The 18794-nt window shown below is 43.8% G+C and overlaps 1 protein-coding gene across 1 annotated transcript in view; it reads right to left on the bottom strand.

The window, feature by feature from the left end:
• LOC126284227 (UDP-glycosyltransferase UGT5-like) overlaps window positions 1–18082 on the bottom strand; it is a 219129-nt gene extending 201047 nt beyond the window's left edge. The window contains exon 1 of the mRNA XM_049983001.1: window positions 17773–18082. Coding sequence (XP_049838958.1) covers window positions 17773–17962 — 190 coding nt within the window. The 5' untranslated portion in view covers window positions 17963–18082. The remainder of the gene's footprint in view (window positions 1–17772) is intronic.
• Window positions 18083–18794: the final 712 nt, after the last annotated feature.

Below are 18794 nucleotides of genomic sequence, written 5' to 3'. Positions count from 1 at the left end.
ACAATCCGACCCCGATGTTCATCGCCACCGATTTTGCGACGTTGATACGACTACCAGTGGCCATGCCATATTTCGCTATCCAAGTTAGTGCGCTAGAGGTGTCGTCACCGTTGCGGATGACAATCACTAGGTCGTCAGCGTACACTTTACATCGGAAAGTGTGGCCTCGTAACGTCATACCCGTTAGTCGTCGGCGCGGGCCGCAGAGGAGAGGTTCCATGGCCACAGCGTAAAGTAAACTGGACAGAGGGCAGCCTTGGCGTATCGATCGGGAAATGGTGAGGGGCTGCGAAGGTCGGCCGTTGACGATCACCTTGGACGTCGCGCCACGGAGTAGTCGCATGACGACAGTGACGAATGGCTGTGGGTACCGCATATGTTGGAGGACCACTTTCAAATAGTTGTGGTCCACTCGGTCGAAAGCTTGACTAAAATCGATGGCCGCCAGTGCACCCTTCAGACGACATGCCCTCGCCAGTGAGATCAAGTCACGATATTCGCTGAGTGCCGTTTGAATATTATTGTCGCCTCCTAATGACGTCTGATCGGGTGAGATAACATTGCCTAGGGTCTGGCGTATCCGCGCCGCCAACAGTCGAGAAAATATCTTAAAGTCGCAGTTCAATAGCGTCAACGGGCGGTAGTCCTGCAGTCGTGAGCCACCGGACGGTTTGTAAATAGGAATAATCATCCCTTCCACAAGGGCCGCAGGGAGCGGCACGTCCGGGGATAGTAGTTTGCGACAGATGTCCGTCCATCGGGAGGCTAATAAATATTGAAAAGTCCGGTAAAATTCCAAGGGGAGGCCATCAGGACCCGGAGACTTGTTGACAGCTCCTTTTCTAATGGCGTTGATCACTTCTTCTTCTGTAATTTCTTCCATCAAGGCCGCTTCTATTACCGGGGTGACGGTGCCGTAAATCGTCTGAGAGACGTCCTCCAGTGCTGTCGGATCAGGGGTCTGAGCGGAATAGAGCTGGGAATAATGATTGTAGAACGCTGTGTTTATGTCTTGTTGCGTGGTGAGGCGATGACCGTCCTCCGTGTCGATGAAGCGTATCAGCGCTCGTTGGTGTCGTTTACGTTCACGAAGGACGTGGAACATTAACGGGCGTTCGCTAGGTATCCGATCCTGCGTCCTCGAGCGGATGACTACCCCCTCTAGGTGGCGTCGCATATGAGCGAGGATCTGAGCCTTAGCACGGTGGACCGCCGTTTGTCGTTCCGGAGACGGCGCCATAGTATCGCAGTCGCGCAGGACCCGGAAGTAAAAGTCGAGTGTATGTCTTCGCCAAGTAGCGTGGTCGCGACCGTAGGTTATCAACGTTCGCCTCAGTGCCGGTTTGGCGCAGTCCAACCACCAGCGGATCGTTGTGGGATATGCACGGAGGCTATTTTCACACGAATGCCACGTATCCTCAACGGCTTGGCGGCAATCCGGGTACGACAGGTGAGCGATGTTTAATTTCCACGGGCTGCGGCTTCTCCACACTTGTTGCCGCCGCAGGGTGACGGCACAAATGTAAGCTGAGTGGTCCGAGAATGCTGCAGGCCACAGTTCCGCATCCTGTGTTCCAGCGGCGAGAGAGCGTGAGACATAAATCCTGTCGATACGACTGGAAGAGTGACTCGTGAAGTGCGTGAATCCCGGTCGGTGGCCGTGAAGATGTTCCCAAGTGTCCACCATCTGCAGGTCTCGAATTAGCGTCTCGAGTTCCGGGCACGGATTATGTCGTAGGAGTTGGTCTCTGGGCGCCAGTACGCAATTGTAGTCACCTCCAAACAACAGATGGTCGTGGGGGCCTTGGAAGAGCGGGGCGACGTCTTCCGCAAAGAATCGTGAACGTTTGCGACGTTTGTCCGTCCCGGAAGGTGCGTAGATATTGATAAGGCGGACACCCAGTACTGTGAGTGCCATTCCTCTTGCCCCAGGCAGAAACAGGATATCGTCCGCCACTATCTCTTCCCGAAGAAGTACAGCGACACCGCTGCCTGTTGGGGAAGCTGGAGAGACGCAAGCATCGTAACCGTACATGCCTGGGAAGTCGTCGACGTACACTTCCTGAGTGCCATTCCTTTTGCCCCAGGCAGAAACAGGATATCGTCCGCCACTATCCCTTCCCGAAGAAGTACAGCGACACCGCTGCCTGTTGGGGAAGCTGGAGAGACGCAAGCATCGTAACCGTACATGCCTGGGAAGTCGTCGACGTACACTTCCTGGAGGAGGGCTATGTCGATGGAAGCAGAGTTCAACATACCCTGAAGCAAGGATAACTTAGCGCGCGTCCGTATAGTGTTGATGTTTATTGTTGCAATGCGATAAGTTTGAGGTCTATCCACAGCATCCGTGTTGGCCATCAATACCCCTGTAAGGCTGTCTCGTCACTCCAACTGATGGCGGGAAAGGATTAACACTGGTGGGATAAATTTCCCCCCGTGTCGTCCGACACGATGGGCAAGGAGTGTGCCTCACAGTCGTCTGCCCAGTCGCCATGAAATACCATCGGCTGTTGGGGGCTGTTAGTGGCTGCTGCGGCACTCGGCGCTGACTCCATCGGCTCTTCTGGCTGGGAATCGGCAGCGGCTGTCAGCTTGTGATCCTGCTGTTCTGTGGGGTCGGAGGGGCTGAAGCCGTCACCACGGCGATCTGTTGAGTTTGAAGTTACAGCGGCCACCCCTTGGCAGTCCCCTCCCGGAGATCCGAATGGGGGACTATTCCGGAATCTTTTGCCAATGGAGAGATTATCATGACACTGCTTCAACTACAGGCCACATGTCCTGTGGATACACGTTACGTGTCTTTAATGCAGTGGTTTCCATTGCCTTCTGCATCCTCATGTCGTTGATCATTGCTGATTCTTCCGCCTTTAGGGGCAATTTCCCACCCCTAGGACAAGAGAGTGCCCTGAACCTCTATCCGCTCCTCCGCCCTCTTTGACAATGAGGCTGACTTCTTATGCCGGAAGTCTTCGGCCGCCAATGCTGATTATTGATCAAAACGTAGGCAGTGGCGGGGATCGTACCCGGGACCTAAGTTGTTTTTGATTATGAATCAAAGACGCTACTCCTAGACCACGGGTACGCCTTAACGCTACCGACACGCAATGGAGGGCTACAACTGACAGACATCTACCTTAAAGCGCAAGCGCTATACGTTAGCAAAACTTATAAATAGTGGCAACGATCACCGCGGACCTTAGTGGCTCATCTCTTACGTGAAATCACTCCAGTCAGCAGAGATCCACCAATCGATGTGCATCACATCTCCCACGAGCTGTACCACTATAAACATTTTCTGGTGGAATACAGCTATGTACGCCATAGAATACCGGAGAAGGACATATATCGGGTTAAGGAGGTTTACAACACCTTGCTGAAAGGAAAATTGCGCAAGCGAATAGAAAACAAGTTTCGACATTATAATTGGAAAAACATATGGGACAACATATCTGACCCCCATCTACCATCCAATGTGCGATCGACGTGGTACCTCGCAGTCAATAGAAAAATCCCAACCAACTCCAAATTGCACGCGATACGTCTGGCACACACACCAAACTGTTCCAGCTGCGATGTCGTCGACACTGAAGAACATCGCTTCGTCTGTGACGATGTGAAAGAAGTGTGGAATCTCTTCAGGCAAAAACTAGCACATGTGCTCCGTACGTCACCTAACACGATTTCACCGACACACGTCCTTCTGCCTGATGACGTGCCATATCCTAACACTAAAAGAAGGTCAGCCAACTGGCTCAAAGGACTGACAGTCCATTACATCTCAACGGCTATGACGAAAAGTGAAGCAGATTATTGGATGTACCTGATGACAGAACATCAAAAGCTCGAACGACAAAAGAAATACAAAGACAACTACGCAAATTTCTTGAACCGAACATTGTATTACCGACAGAGCTGAAGAACTATGAAACGACATCTTGTTCAATCTCAGGATTCCTTTTCTTTATGAAATTATCTGTTAAGTTTCTCATTCATTTTACGCCAACAAGGTGGCTATTTCGTTTACCCTTTGCCCTCGTGTCGCAGCACTAATAGGTTGCTGACGCACACATGAGACGCCAGCAGGCTGAAGTACGCCCGGCTCTCCTATAAAAATCGCTCCCGCACAATGATGGAAGAATGTAGCGGACCTATTTCCTTTCCATAACCCCAAAAGAAGGGATTTTAATTACTTGTGTACATTTACTTCGTCACTCACCTATCTCATATGGACCAAACATAGCACAGAAGCTAGCTGAAGAAGGCACAAATGCCGAGCGGAAGGACCGGCTGTAGGGGAGGAAGGAGGCCCGGAAAAAAAAGATGGTAGAGCACTTGCCCGCGAAAGTCAAAGGTCCCGAGTTCGAGTCTCGGTCGGGCACACAGTTTTAATCTGCCAGGAAGTTTCATATCAGCGCACACTCCGCTGCAGAGTGAAAATCTCATTCTGGTGAACACTAAACCTCTCGGTCATCAGAGGACTTCCATCTCACGTGTGATGAACCGTGACGTATTCCTCTAAACGAGCGAAAATTTATGCTATGTACTCCATTCTCCTGTAGCACGCTAAGTATAACATCGATACTTCAGTTTCATAATTAAGTTAGTGATAGGCGTTTGTGAGACACTGCAATCCCCATTTATACATCTGCTTGACAGATGTGCTGTTCACAGGGGTAGTGGTGGCAAGACATGTAATTTCACATGTCAGACGCCACTGCTATGCGTTTATCTGTTTCTTTGTAAGAGGTATTCTCAGTTATTAACGATCATTTTGTAAAGAACTGATGTGGGCATAGTATAATTTCTGAATCTGATGTGGACAGTGTATGGTATACATCTTTGGTAAGCTATAATGCTCATGTATCACACAGAGCCAGTGTTTTACAGTTCGTTGCCATAGTTTTAACCATACAGTAAAGCTTTACTGTATGGTTAAATGATGATGGCGTGCTCTTGGCTAAATATTCCGGAGGTAAAATAGTCCCCCATTCGGATCTCCGGGCGGGTACTATTCAAGAGGATGTCGTTATCAGGAGAAAGAAAACTGGCGTTCTACGGATCGGAGCGTAGAATGTGAGATCGCTTAATCAGGCAGGTAGGTTAGAAAATTTAAAAAGGGAAATGGATAGGTTAAAGTTAGATATAGTGGGAATTAGTGACGTTCGGTGGCAGGGGGAACTAGACTTCTGGTCAGGTGACTACAGGGTTATAAACACAAAGTCAAATACGGGTAATGCAGGAGTAGGTTTAGTAATGAATAGGAAAATAGGAATGCGGGTAAGCTACTACAAACAGCATAGTGAACGCATTATTGTGACCAAGATAGATATGAAGCCCACACATACTACAGTAGTGCAAGATTATATGCCAACTAGCTCTGCAGATGACGAAGAAATTGAAGAAATGTATGATGAAATAAAAGAAATTATTCAGATAGTGAAGGGTGATGAAAATTTAATAGTCATGGGTGACTGGAATTCGGTAGTAGGAAAAGGGAGAGAAGGAAACGTAGTAGGTGAATATGGATTGGGACTAAGAAATGAAAGAGGAAGCCGCCTGGTAGAATTTTACACAGAGCACAACTTAATCATAGCTAACACTTGGTTCAAGAATCATAAACGAAGGCTGTATACGTGGAAGAACCCTGGAGATACTAAAAGGGATCAGATAGATTATATAATGGTAAGACAGAGATTTAGGAACCAGGTTTTAAATTGTAAGACATTTCCAGGGGCAGATGTGGACTCTGACCACAATCTATTGGTTATGACCTGTAGATTAAAACTGAACAAACTGCAAAAAGGTGGGAATTTAAGGAGATGGGACCTGGATAAACTAAAAGAACCAGAGGTTGTACAGAGGTTCAGGGAGAGCATAAGGGAACAATTGACAGGAATTGGGGAAAGAAATACAGTAGAAGAAGAATGGGTAGCTTTGAGGGATGAAGCAGTGAAGGCAGCAGAGGATCAAGTAGGTAAAAAGACGAGGGCTAGTAAAAATCCTTGGGTAACAGAAGAAATATTGAATTTAATTGATGAAAGGAGAAAATATAACAATGCAGTAAATGAAGCAGGCAAAAAGAAATACAAACGTCTCAAAAATGAGATCGACAGGAAGTTTAAAATGGCTAAGCAGGGATGGCTAGAGGACAAATGTAAGGATGTAGAGGCTTATCTCACGAAGGGTAAGATAGATACTACAAACAGGAAAATTAAAGAGACCTTTGGAGATAAGAGAACGACTTGTATGAACATCAAGACCTGAAATGGAAACCCAGTTCTAAGCAAAGAAGGGAAAGCAGAAAGGTGTAAGGAGTATATAGAGGGTCTATACAAGGGCGATGTTCTTGAGGACAATATTATGGAAATGGAAGGGGATGTAGATGAAGATGAAATGGGAGATACGATACAGCGTGAAGAGTTTGACAGAGCACCGAAAGGCCTGAGTCGAAACAAGGCCCCAGGAGTAGACAACATTCCATTGGAACTACTGACGGCCTTGGGAGAGCCAGTCCTGACAAAACTCTACCATCTGGTGAGCAAGATGTATGAAAAAGAATATAATAATTCCAATCCCAAAGAAAGCAGGTGTTGACAGATGTGAAAATTACCGAACAATCAGTTTAATAGGTCACAGCTGCAAAATACTAACACGAATTCTTTACAGACGAATGGAAAAACTAGTAGAATCCGACCTCAGGGAAGATCGGTTTGGATTCCGTAGAAATACTGGAACGCGTGTGGCAATACTGACCTTACAACTTATCTTAGAAGAAAGAATAAGGAAAGGCAAACCTACGTTTCTAGCATTTGTAGACTTAGAGGAAGCTTTTGACAATGTTGACTGGAATACTCTCTTTCAAATTCTAAAGGTGTCAGGGGTAAAATACAGGGAGCGAAAGGCTATTTACAATTTGTACAAAAACCAGATGGCAGTTATAAGAGTCGAGGGACATGAAAGGGAAGCAGTGATTGGGAAGGGAGTGAGACAGGGTTGTAGCCTCTCCCCCATGTTATTCAATATGTACATTGAGCAAGCAGTAAAGGAAACAAAAGAAAAATACGGGGTAGGTATTAAAATCCATGGAGAAGAAATAAAAACTTTGAGGTTCGCCGATACCTTGTAATTCTGTCAGAGACAGCAAAGGACTTGGAAGAGCAGTTGAACGGAATGGACAGTATCTTGAAAGGAGGATATAAGATGAACACCAACAAAAGCAAAACGAGGATAATGGAATGTAGTCGTATTAAGTCGGGTGATGCTGAGGAAATTAGATTAGGAAATGAGACACTTAAAGTAGTAAAGGAGTTTTGCTATTTGGGGAGCAAAATAACTGATGATGGCCGAAGTAGAGAGGATATAAAATGTAGATTGGCAATGGCAAGGAAAGCGTTTCTGAAGAAAAGAAATTTGTTAACATCGAGTATAGATTTAAGCGTTAGATAGTCGTTTCTGAAAGTATTTGTATGGAGTGTAGCCATGTATGGAAGTGAAACATGGACGGTAAATAGTTTGGACAAGAAGAGAATAGAAGCTTTCGAAATGTGGTGCTACAGAAGAATGCTGAAGATTAGATGGGTAGATCACATAACTAATGATGAGGTATTGAATAGAATTGAGGAGAAGAGAAATTTGTTGCACATTTTGACTAGAGGAAGGGATCGGTTGGTAGGACATGTTCTGAGGCATCAAGGGATCACTAATTTAGTATTGGAGGGCAGCGTGGAGGGTAAAAATCGTAGAGGGAGACCAAGAGATGACTACACTAAGCAGATTCAGAAGGATGTAGGTTGCAGTAGGTACTGGGAGATGAAGAAGCTTGCACAGGATAGGGTAGCATGGAGAGCTGCATCAAACCAGTCTCAGGACTGAAGACCACAACAACAACAACCACAGTTTATTGTACAGAAACCTGCAAGAAGGATGTATGTCCTGCGCTGCAAATATATTTCTTACATTGGAATATTAGCAGTGCTGCTTTTCCACGTGACTGATAGGTCGGAAACTCAAGCTGTCTAACATTACAGTCCGTTTTAAGAGCGGAACATTGTAGCCTTAGGAGTGCAGGTGCTTATGTTCTGCCTTCCAGGTACTGATCCTGGACTCTAGAACCATACTTAAGAGTTAATGCATAAATGCATAAAAATCACCTGTTTCTTGGTCTTCTTAACCCTGCTCTATTTCATCACAACACTTTCAAATCTGTTATTATACATCGATAATTGTTCTGATTCCCTCCCCCCGCAACAAGAAAGCTTTTATGATTAATTGTGTTTTCCGATTAGTGCACAGGCTTTTTAGCGGTGTGAACATTTAACATTTCTGAGGCGTTTATTGACAGCAGTACAAACATTGTGCCACGAAGGGTTAGCCGCGCACAGTATGCATGCATGGTAGACACAGTCCACAAGTTCCATTAGGATCATGAGATACAATGTACCCTGTGCTATTCTAAGGAGTATTGCAACATCTCTCGGCACTGAACCCTATGCGTCATCGCGCCAGCAACAGTACCTTGGTGAACACAAATTTTTATAGGAATTTCTCAGGTGTTAAGTATGAAAGAGATGCCACTGCTGCATCCTTGCAGGACCCGAACGGACGCATAGTAACTTTGCGGGGACCGTTGGCGCACCCAGACTCTGGTGTTGACGTCGGGCAGCGGCAGTGTTTTTAATTAGTGGTCTTTTGTTTAAACTGTATTCCATCTACATCTATGTCTACATATATAAGCCGCTAGACACCAAGCGGTGTGTGGTGGCGGGCACTATTCCCGCCAAAGTCATATTTCCCCTCCTGTGTTCCACTCACGGATCGCACGAGGGAGAAACGACTGTCTGAATGTCTCAGTACACAAGTTCTAATTTCCCTTATCATTGAATGGTGTTCATTACGTGAAATGTAAGTTGGTGGTAATAATATTTGCTCTACATCCTCAGCGAAGGTAGGATTTTGGAATTTAGTGAGCAGCCTCTTCCGTTTAGCGTGTCATCTATCTGCAAGTGTGTCCCACTTCAAACTTTCAGTGAGATTTGTAATGCTCTCGCGATGGCTAAATACACCAGTCACGAATCTTGTGGTTGTTATTTAGACCTTCTCAATCACTTGAATCAGACCCAACTGGTAAACCCCCCCCCCCCCCCCATATAGACGAACAATACTTTAAGAACAATAGGATGCCTTGAATTAAATAAAACTACTCCATACATGTGAAGAACATCGATTTAAATAATTTGCATAATTTTTTTTATATTAACGTGGTGTTACTGGTACAATTGTTAAGGGGAACCTGTGTGTGAGTGGGCGACATGGAGCAGAACAGCAGGTTAAGTGCAGAACACTAAGTCAGTTTGAATAATTTTTATGTAAAACGCAGTACAGTAGTTTAAGGGGGTGGATGACAGAGAAAAATGATCGAGAAATGGCGTTCAAAAGCATGTGAAATTCGAAAAGTGTACCAGAAAGTGGTGGGAGGACTAATTACTTAATTTGGTATCAAAGGTGGTACAATAGTTTAAGGAAATGGGAATGACATGGAAAACCACTTAACAGGACAATAGCTTACATGCCAACAAAGGGTCGAACATTAGGTTAAGACAACCAGAGTACAGTGCCAAACATTAGGTTATGCAACATGTTTGCCCCATTTAATTACTTTTTACAAGACCTACACGTTGGCAAACAGCAGAGAATGATGAGCAAGAGAAATGCGACCCCCACAAACATTTTTTAATAAATAAACAATATCCCTTTCCATGTATTCCATACATTGTCTAAATTGTTTAAACACTATTCCATACACAGCAATCGATTTCCCTCCAAATGGCTGAACAATTGAGTCTTTTTCCCTCCATTTTCTGGGGAGGAGGAAAGGGTGGGAGGGAAGGAGATTTACCAGAGGGGGAGAGGTTAATTAAGTAGTCAATCAAACTAATAGTAGTGAGAAAGACTATTCCAATAACTCAGACCTGAAAGTGTACCCGTAGCAGTGAGGGGGTGATTTCCTGACGGGGAAGGGGAGTGGGTGGGGGTGGAGGAACAATAGGTTAAGTGTGGTCACATGGGAAACCACTTAACAGAACAATAGGTTAAATCAGACCTGAAAGTGTACCTGTAGCACCAATTGGGGGGGGGGGGGCAATAGTTTAAGTGCAGTGACATGGAAAACCACTTAACAGAACAATCGATTAATGACCTGTCAATCAAAGGAGAAAAACAGGTTTGCCCCTGAGTGCATACCTGCCCCTGATGTAGGGAACTTGCACCAACAAATGGACTGACGTCCTTCTTGCCCTACTACTTACGTAAACCATTAAAAGACTACAAAAGCTGAGTGTAATTTGGCCTATTACTGATCGGCCAAGTAACTTAACTGACTACTGGTTTTTGAACGCCAAACATCAATGTTTCAATTGAGGAAGATTGGGAAACAGTTAATCTCACGGTCTTTGCAAGTAGTAAGTTCAGCATATGAGTCTGATAGATTGTGTGAAGCACGTAAACATCTCTCTGAGGATTATTTATTTCACGAAAAGTTAGCAGACAGCCTTCAACGTACTGCTCGTTACATAACAGCAGTAGTGGCAACATTTCGTGTCCTCACGAAACGACTGTTGATAATTTCAGCGATCTAACAGTTGAGGCACTACTATAATGTGGCAAGATCTTGTGTTACGTGTTTCAATTTGTTTCCTGCCTGATACACTGAATGCAATTAAGTAGTATAACCCGGTTTTATAGTGAAAGGCAGCTTTAATAAAGTGGGAATTCCCTATACACTTATAAAACGTGCTCCTGATGGCGCAATGAATAAAACAGACAGCGAATATATTAAACCAAAAAAAAAAATGAGCTAAGAAGATTGATACGGCGGTACAGAACAGAAATCAAATACAGAATTATTAAAGTGACAATTATTTGTCAAATATAGCTAATTGCAATAAAAATGCATTACAAAAATAGTTAGCCCTCTCGTGCGTCGTGTCCTCAAATGAGAACACTTAAATTTCGGCTCATTTCTGTGATCTTTGACATCTGAGGTGACCGTAAAAGCACAGGTACCTCATATGAGGACTAATAATAGTTGCAAGAATAATCAAAATATCCACGGGTGTACTGCCGGTCTATAGTGTCCAACGGGCACAATATTTCGGCGATCAAACATGTCGCCATCATCAGGTGAACTGACGGACTGAGCTCCTGTGAACGCGCCGGCACGGAGATCCGTACGCTATGGCTGCTCAGGGGGTTCACAGGAGCTCAGTCCTTCAGTTCACCTGATGATGGCGACATGTTTGATCGCCGAAATATTGTGCCCGTTGGACACTATAGACCGGCAGTACACTCGTGGATATTTTGATTATATTTTGATTATCAAATACGCCGGGAGAAACTCAAGAGTCACAGTTGCAAGAATGTCTCCTAGAGGGAAATGTCGGTGGTTGGCGCGCGGAAATCTTAGATTCGTCACTCCACTCTTGGTAGTGCCACAGAGCTGTACTGTGGAAGTTTGAAATTGTTGTGTGAGAAAAGTACTGTTGTCTCTGGGGAGGTATGTGTTATAATAAGTTTGTTAATACTTATTACAGATTATTTGACACTTTTTGCAGATATCTGAATCTTATAAATGTTTATTTTCATAAACATTACTTGTGCCCTCATTTGAGGACTTTATCCATCAACATGACTTTGCACTACTGTCTTCAGTACATACATAATATTGACTTTATATATACTAACGTAGATAATTGCTGTAGCGAAACATCAGAAAATTAGTTTGATATCCATACACAATTTTGTAGTTATTTTCCAAAAAGTGAGAAATCTATATTATTCCTTTAGGATGAGACAGGCCGCATTAATCAGCCAAGATATTCGAGGACAACAGAATTCGTTAAAATAAAGAACAAAGTAAGAACTTTTGCCAGCCTATAAGTGATGCAGAAATTCTACAAATTTTGGAAGCTGACTCAGAAGATGATTTTGGTTGGCGTGATGACTCTGGAAACGACCCATCATTTGAAGTGGACCTCATCACTGATACTTGTAATATATCTTCAGAAACGAGTGACAGTGATAATGAAAATACTCCTAACAATGAAATAAGTGCAACAAATCATACTGAGGTTGAAAGTGAAATTTGAAGAGATCCTTCTGAACCTCGAATATCAACAAAATGTCCTAAAAGGAATGTGATTTGTTTCATTGAATTGGACAACTCAGTTAGTGTACTGCCATTGGACAACTGAAAAGCAAAAATGTGCATTACTGGAAAATGTCACCTTGATTTCTTTATGGAGCTATTTCCAAAGAAAGTCACAGCTGAAAGAGTTGAGCAGACGAACTTATATGCACACCAGAACGGAAAAGAATATTTCTCTATTCCTGTTTCTGAACTGAAGATATATTTTGGAATAACACTCGTAGTGGTTTACTTGAGATATCCGAAAATACGACAGTATTGGTCTGAGGAAACTGGTTTATGCATGAAGTTGATTGCTGATGCTGTGTCGTGCAGGAAATACGAAGAACTGCGCCGTTTCCTACATTTCAAAGATGTATCTACAATTCCTCCAGGCAATACTGACAAAGCTGTCAGATTACGACCCTGCATGATAACTATCACACGGCTCTCAAACCTGAAGAATTTCACAGTGTTGATTTGATGGTGATTCCATTCAAAGGGAGAGATCATCATTGAATCAGTAACTTCCCAAACAGCCCAAGAAATGGTGTTACAAAATGTGAGTGCGTGCAGGTGTGTCTGGTTATGTGTATTGCTTCGAACTGTTTCAAGGCGCGGGAGGAGAACGCAGTAATATCTCTGAATGTGGGGCAGCAGGAGATATTGTGCTCCGTCTGTGTCTTGACATTCACGGAAAGAACCACAAAGTCTATGCTGACAATCTCTTCAGTAGCAGTCCCTCAGTGCTAAAACTGAAAGAGCTAAACATATGGTATGTTAGTACCATTCGCAATAACAGACTGGAGGGAGCAGGTAAACAATTGAAGTCGGCAAAAGAACTACAGAAGAAGAGCCGTGGCAGTTCTTTAGTAGTGCCATCAACAAGAGACGGATTGACAATTCACCTGTAACCGTTGTATCATCATCTGCTGGAAGAGAACCGCCGGCAGGTGTGGCCGAGCGGTTCTAGGCGCTTCAGTCTGGAACCGCGCGACTGCTACTGTCGCAGTTTCGAATCTTGCCTCGGGCATGGATGTGTGTGACGTCCTTAGGTTAGTTAGGTTTAAGTAGTTCTAAGTTCTAGGGGACTGATGACCTCAGATATTAGCCTCCTGCGGGTTTGGGGGTAAGAATAGGCCCGCAGTATTCCTGCCTGTCGTAAGAGGCGACTAAAAGGAGTCTCAAACGTTTCGGCCCCCATGTGCTGGTCCTCTGTCGGGTTTGACCTCCATATCTCAAAATTCTTCCGAAGAGAGCCGATTGGGGAAGGCCGCCTTACTTAGTGCATTGTGTCCATCTTGGGTTGAGACCTTTCGCCAGCTTATTCGTCGTTGCCTTGCAGTCCTGCCCGCTCTCCATCTCTTGGGCATGGATACGTTCCTGCGTGCATTTTCCGCCATGCAGTGTGCAGTGGCGCTTCCTCCACTGTCGACGAACACGGACTACTTGTCACAAAGTTTTATGGTGATTAAAAGGTTTTTGAATTTCAGTACTTGTGGTGTACAATATCACGGCCTGATCCATCCACATTCTTTGGTTTTTAGTAACTCACAATCAAATTGTCACCCTTCAGCATCTACCTCGAGTTACACTACAAAACAGCTGGCCGGTGTGGCCGAGTGGTTCTAGGCGCTGCGGTCTGGAACCGCGCCACCTCTCCGGTCGCAGGTTCGAATCCTGCCTCATTCATGGATGTGTGTGATGTCCCTAGGTTAGTTAGGTTTAAGTAGTTCTAAGTTCTAGGACACTGATGACCTCAGATGTTAAGTCCCATAGTACTCAGAGCCATTTGAATAGAACCTGAAGGAGTTGCTACCCGATTTTGCCGAAAGGAAAAGAAGTTTACAGAGATCAAAAGACTCCACTTCAATGGAATTTATAATAAGCAGATGGGAGGAGTTGACCAAATGGAGACGTGACACCAGAAATCTTATGTGATACTTGAGGATTTTCTACCACATGCTAAATGTGACTGTAGTAAATGCATGGAGACTCTGGAGGATGAGTGAAAAATAAAATATGGATTTGTTAGCATTCAATAGTTGAGGCACCTCTGGGCTAATATTCAAAACGAAAGCAGAAATTACAAGAAAGAGTAGAGGAGGGCCTTCAGATGAGCGACCACTGCTGTCTGTACAGTCAAAGAAAAGAGTCTGTTATGCGTTACCCAACGAATTACACTTCGATGGTGGATCACACTGGCCGGCCAAGTCAGGTGGTTCCAGTGCCAGCAGGTGTCAAGATCGGGACTGCAGTCGGAAAACCCGTTACATTTGTGAAAAGTGTAAAGTTGCTGTGTGCCCTGAGTGCATGAAGCAATTTCATTGTAGACAAAATACAGAATAGTGCACACTCTTCAATTATTCTTTGATATTAGTGATAAATGTTCTAACAGTGTATGCTCTTCATGTATTATTTGATATTACTAATAAATGTTCTATTTAAAACGTAGTAGTGTTGGTGCTCTTTGTCATCATATGAGGTCTACGAATCTAATTTTTTAGATAAATTATGATGAATTTGTGTAAGATAGATCTTAAGGAACCAAATAATGTATTACACTACTGGCCATTAAAATTACTACACCATGAAGATGACGTGCTACAGACGCGAAATTTAACCGACAGGAAGAAGATCCTGTGATATGCAAATGATTAGCTTTTCAGAGCATTCACACAAGGTTGGTGCCGTTGGCGACACCTACAACGTGCTGACATGAGGAACGTTTCCAGCCGATTTCTCATACACAAACAGCAGTTGACCGGCGTTGCCTGGTGAAACGTTGTTGTGATGCCTCGTGTTAGGAGGAGAAATGCGTACCATCACGTTTCCGACTATGATAAAGGTCGGATTGTAGCCTATCGATATTGCGGTTTATCACATCGCAACATTGCTGCTCGCGTTGGTCGAGATCCAATGACTGTTAGCAGAATATGGAATCGGTGGGTTCAGGAGGGTAATACCGAACGCTGTGCTGGATCCCAACGGCCTCGTATCACTAGCAATCGAGATGACAGGCATCTTATCTGCATGGCTGTAATGGATCGTGCAGCCACGTCTCGATCCCTGAGTCACCAGATGGGGACGTTTGCAAGACAACAACCATCTGCACGAACAGTTCGACGACGTTTGCAGCAGCATGGGGTATCAGCTCGGAGACCATGGTTGTGGTGCCCCTTGACGCTTAATCACAGACAGGGGCGCCTGCGATGGTGTACTCAACGACGAACCTGGGTGCACCAATGGTATAACGTCATTTCTTCGGATGAATCCAGGTTCTGTTTACTGCATCATGATGGTCGCATTCGTGTTTGGCGACATCTTGGTAAACGCACATTGGAAGCGTGTATTTGTCATCGCCATACTGGGGTATCACCCGGCGTGATGGTATGGGGTACCAGGATACCATTGGTTACAAGTCTCGGTCACTACTTGTTATCATTGACGGCACTTTGAACAGTGGACGTTACATTTCAGTTGGTTTACAAGCCGTGGCTCTACCCTTCATTTGATCCCTGCAAAACCCAACATTTCAGCAAGATAATGCACGACCGCATGCTGCAAGTCCTGTATGGGCCTTTCTGCATACAGAAAATGTTCGACTGCTGCCCTGGCCAGCACATTCTCCAGATTTCTCACCAATTGAAAACATCTGGTGAACGGTGGCTAAGCAACTGGCTCGTCACAATATGCCAGTCAATACTCCTCATGGACTGTGGTATCGTGTTGAAGCTGCGTGGGTAGCTGTACCTGTACACGCCATCCGAGCTCTGTTTGACTCAATGCCCAGACATATCAAGGCAGTTATTATGGCCAGAGGTGGTTGTTCTGGGTACTGATTTCTCAGGATCTATGCACCCAGATTGCATGAAAATGTAATCACATGTCAGTTCTAGTATAATATATTTGTCCAATGAATACCCGTTGATCATCTGCGTTTTTTCTTGGTGTAGCAATTTTAATGGCCAGTAGTGAAGAAATCTTTTTCAATGTCGGGTTGATAATTCGTGCATGAGAGGGTTAAACAAACTGACTACCATAATTTATCTTTATGCAATGTACTTCTAATCTTTAGCACCGAAATATACTTTATTTGTTCAAGTATATGCTGGCAACTCTAGATGTATTTGAGAAAGGCACCATCCCGCGTTCGGAAGTATTTTCGAAGCGTGGTAGCAATGAAGTGCCATGCTCCATTTGTTTCTGATGATTAAAAACAGGAGAAAGCACAAAACATTTGCGTCTTATAAGAAGAAAATATCCGCAATGTTCCACGGAAGGCAAATTTGATATAACTTCATAAATTAAAAACTTGGGATAATAACTGAATCCTTAATTCTGAGGTTGCTTCAGGGTGAAAAAGTGATATTATCCAAAAGCGACGATGCAGGAAAATCAACTTATCACCTTTCGCCTTCGCCACGCCGGTTTCCTGCGACTTTGCCATCGTTGTTGGAGACAATAAAGCCTAGTTTACACGACGATATTGGGTTGTGGCATTCGTTGCGTGGAATGAGTTGCACGCAAATGGTTTCATATTTGACTGTAGAAACGGCGAAACCAGTATACACTTCAGTTTCGTCGTTTGTGGGTTCCTGAGGCGTGTCTGAAATAAAAGTTTTGGCGGTTGCAAGTCGCACCAGTTGTGATGGAGTTAAAGCTTGTTGCGTGGAATCGCTGCATCATACAACATTAAGAAACGTATTTCGATTCGTGACTGGATGAAGAAAAGTCGTCAGCTCGGTTGCTCAACATCCTTGCTGAAATAATTTATAACGGTAGATCCAAGAAGTTCTTTTGATTGTCTTATAATGTCACCAGAACTGTTACCGTTTCTTCTAAATAAAGTTAATTATGCGATAAGGAATAAAAATATTGTACTGCATGGATCACTATCGCCAGAACCGAAATTACATATCACATTGCATGCATTACAATCGAAATCACTCGGCATGCTATAAGATGCGGTTTTAGTTGGTGGTGATGCATTTTCATTAACACCAATAATTATTAACAGAAACAATTATTAACATTAACAGCAGTACTTATTCGAAGCAGGCGGCATCAAGTAGAGATCTTGAAGATAGATCTGTACAGTGGCAAAATTTCAAAATACTAACGTATGTGAACGGGAAGCACAGCAGCGTTTTAAATAGATGAACATCTAATGAAGAAAGCAGCCTTCCCCCCTGTTAACATCACTCCTTAACAAAGAGTTGGCCAGCTCGAACGAAGGGATTTTAGTCTTGTAGACGAGAGCATTGCCACAGCTAGAATTACACTTGTTAGTGTTTTTCTTAATTCAGTTGTATATGTGCTCCTAACTCAATAAATTTTGCCCTTGGCTCAGACATTGTCAAACCATTTATGTTATGATCGCACATGAAGGTCTCAGCGGCAGCAATATGTTGCTTATTTTTGTAATCAGCATCACTGAAATCTCAAAAACACCTATGCAAAGCATGGAAGCATACATATATAAAAAGCAAACATTATTCTCCGCTACCCACTTCATTTTCAATTTATCTACACTCTATGAACACACATAACCTCAAAACTCATGCAACTAGTGTCGTCAAAGTACTTACCAGTTTGCAATTGTTCGCTGGTGGCTAGTTCGCTCCAGACTGGTGTCAAACTTTCGCAAACTTCTGTCCACAATTTATCTATTACCAGACAGTCACTGTATATTTTTAATTTTTTATTATACATCGCCGAACAACTCTCTACTACAGAAATTAATTCTTCCATATTTATCGTAATGTTTACGTTTTCCATTTTTGCCACTCAACAGATGATCGCAAATCGGCCGATCGAAAACAAGAACATGTGTGCGCAGCAAGCAAAACGGTGTGCATACCTCCCTCGGCTGATACGGATAGGCCGATAGTCTTGTGTCTCGTCACAGATTTTTCCATCGGCCGATTTTTGGATCGATCATGCGCGTACTTCCATATAACATCATTGAGTAACAAAACGATTCTGTGATCGGCCGATCGAAAAATCGTCCATGCACGCCTAGCCTAAGACCGATATCTGCCACAGCCTCTACTACATATCGATCGATAGCTCATACTTCTTCGGCTTCGTTAGAATTATTTAATCTTTGTTCGGGTCCTACGTATATTATTGGAAATTATAACAATAAAAAAACCGTAAACTGGTTGTTTCAGAAACGTTAATTTTGAGCTGTTTTAACAGGTGAAGCTGGAGACGAAAACAACCGTTGGTTGAACGATAACTGCCATCCCTACTTCTAATGGCCCCTGTAAACGATCAAACTTTTTGTCAAATATAAGTATGCCTGTCATATATTTGACATGTACGGTGTCGTTTGACGTGTTGCAAAGCATAGATCATGTTAGCGAGAAATGTTGATTGGCGGAAGGTTTAACAAGATGGCTGACGTGGTTTGAATCGATGATACGCCGCCTATGTGTAGTGTAAAACTGTTTTGATTACAATTATCGCATTGTATCGGGAGTTTCCATAATTATGGAAACTCAGATCGAGGGTAAAAACAAAATACCACTAACAATTGCTAAAATGATGGAACTATCACATTTTTCCCAGCCAGATATTAAGCAGGAAGAGGTAACGAATAAAATCA

The sequence above is a fragment of the Schistocerca gregaria genome, chromosome 8 (assembly GCF_023897955.1).
Source record: "Schistocerca gregaria isolate iqSchGreg1 chromosome 8, iqSchGreg1.2, whole genome shotgun sequence".
Lineage (NCBI taxonomy): Eukaryota > Metazoa > Arthropoda > Insecta > Orthoptera > Acrididae > Schistocerca > Schistocerca gregaria.
Note: the sequence above shows the minus strand (reverse complement) of the source record. Positions and strands in the feature narration are given on the sequence as shown.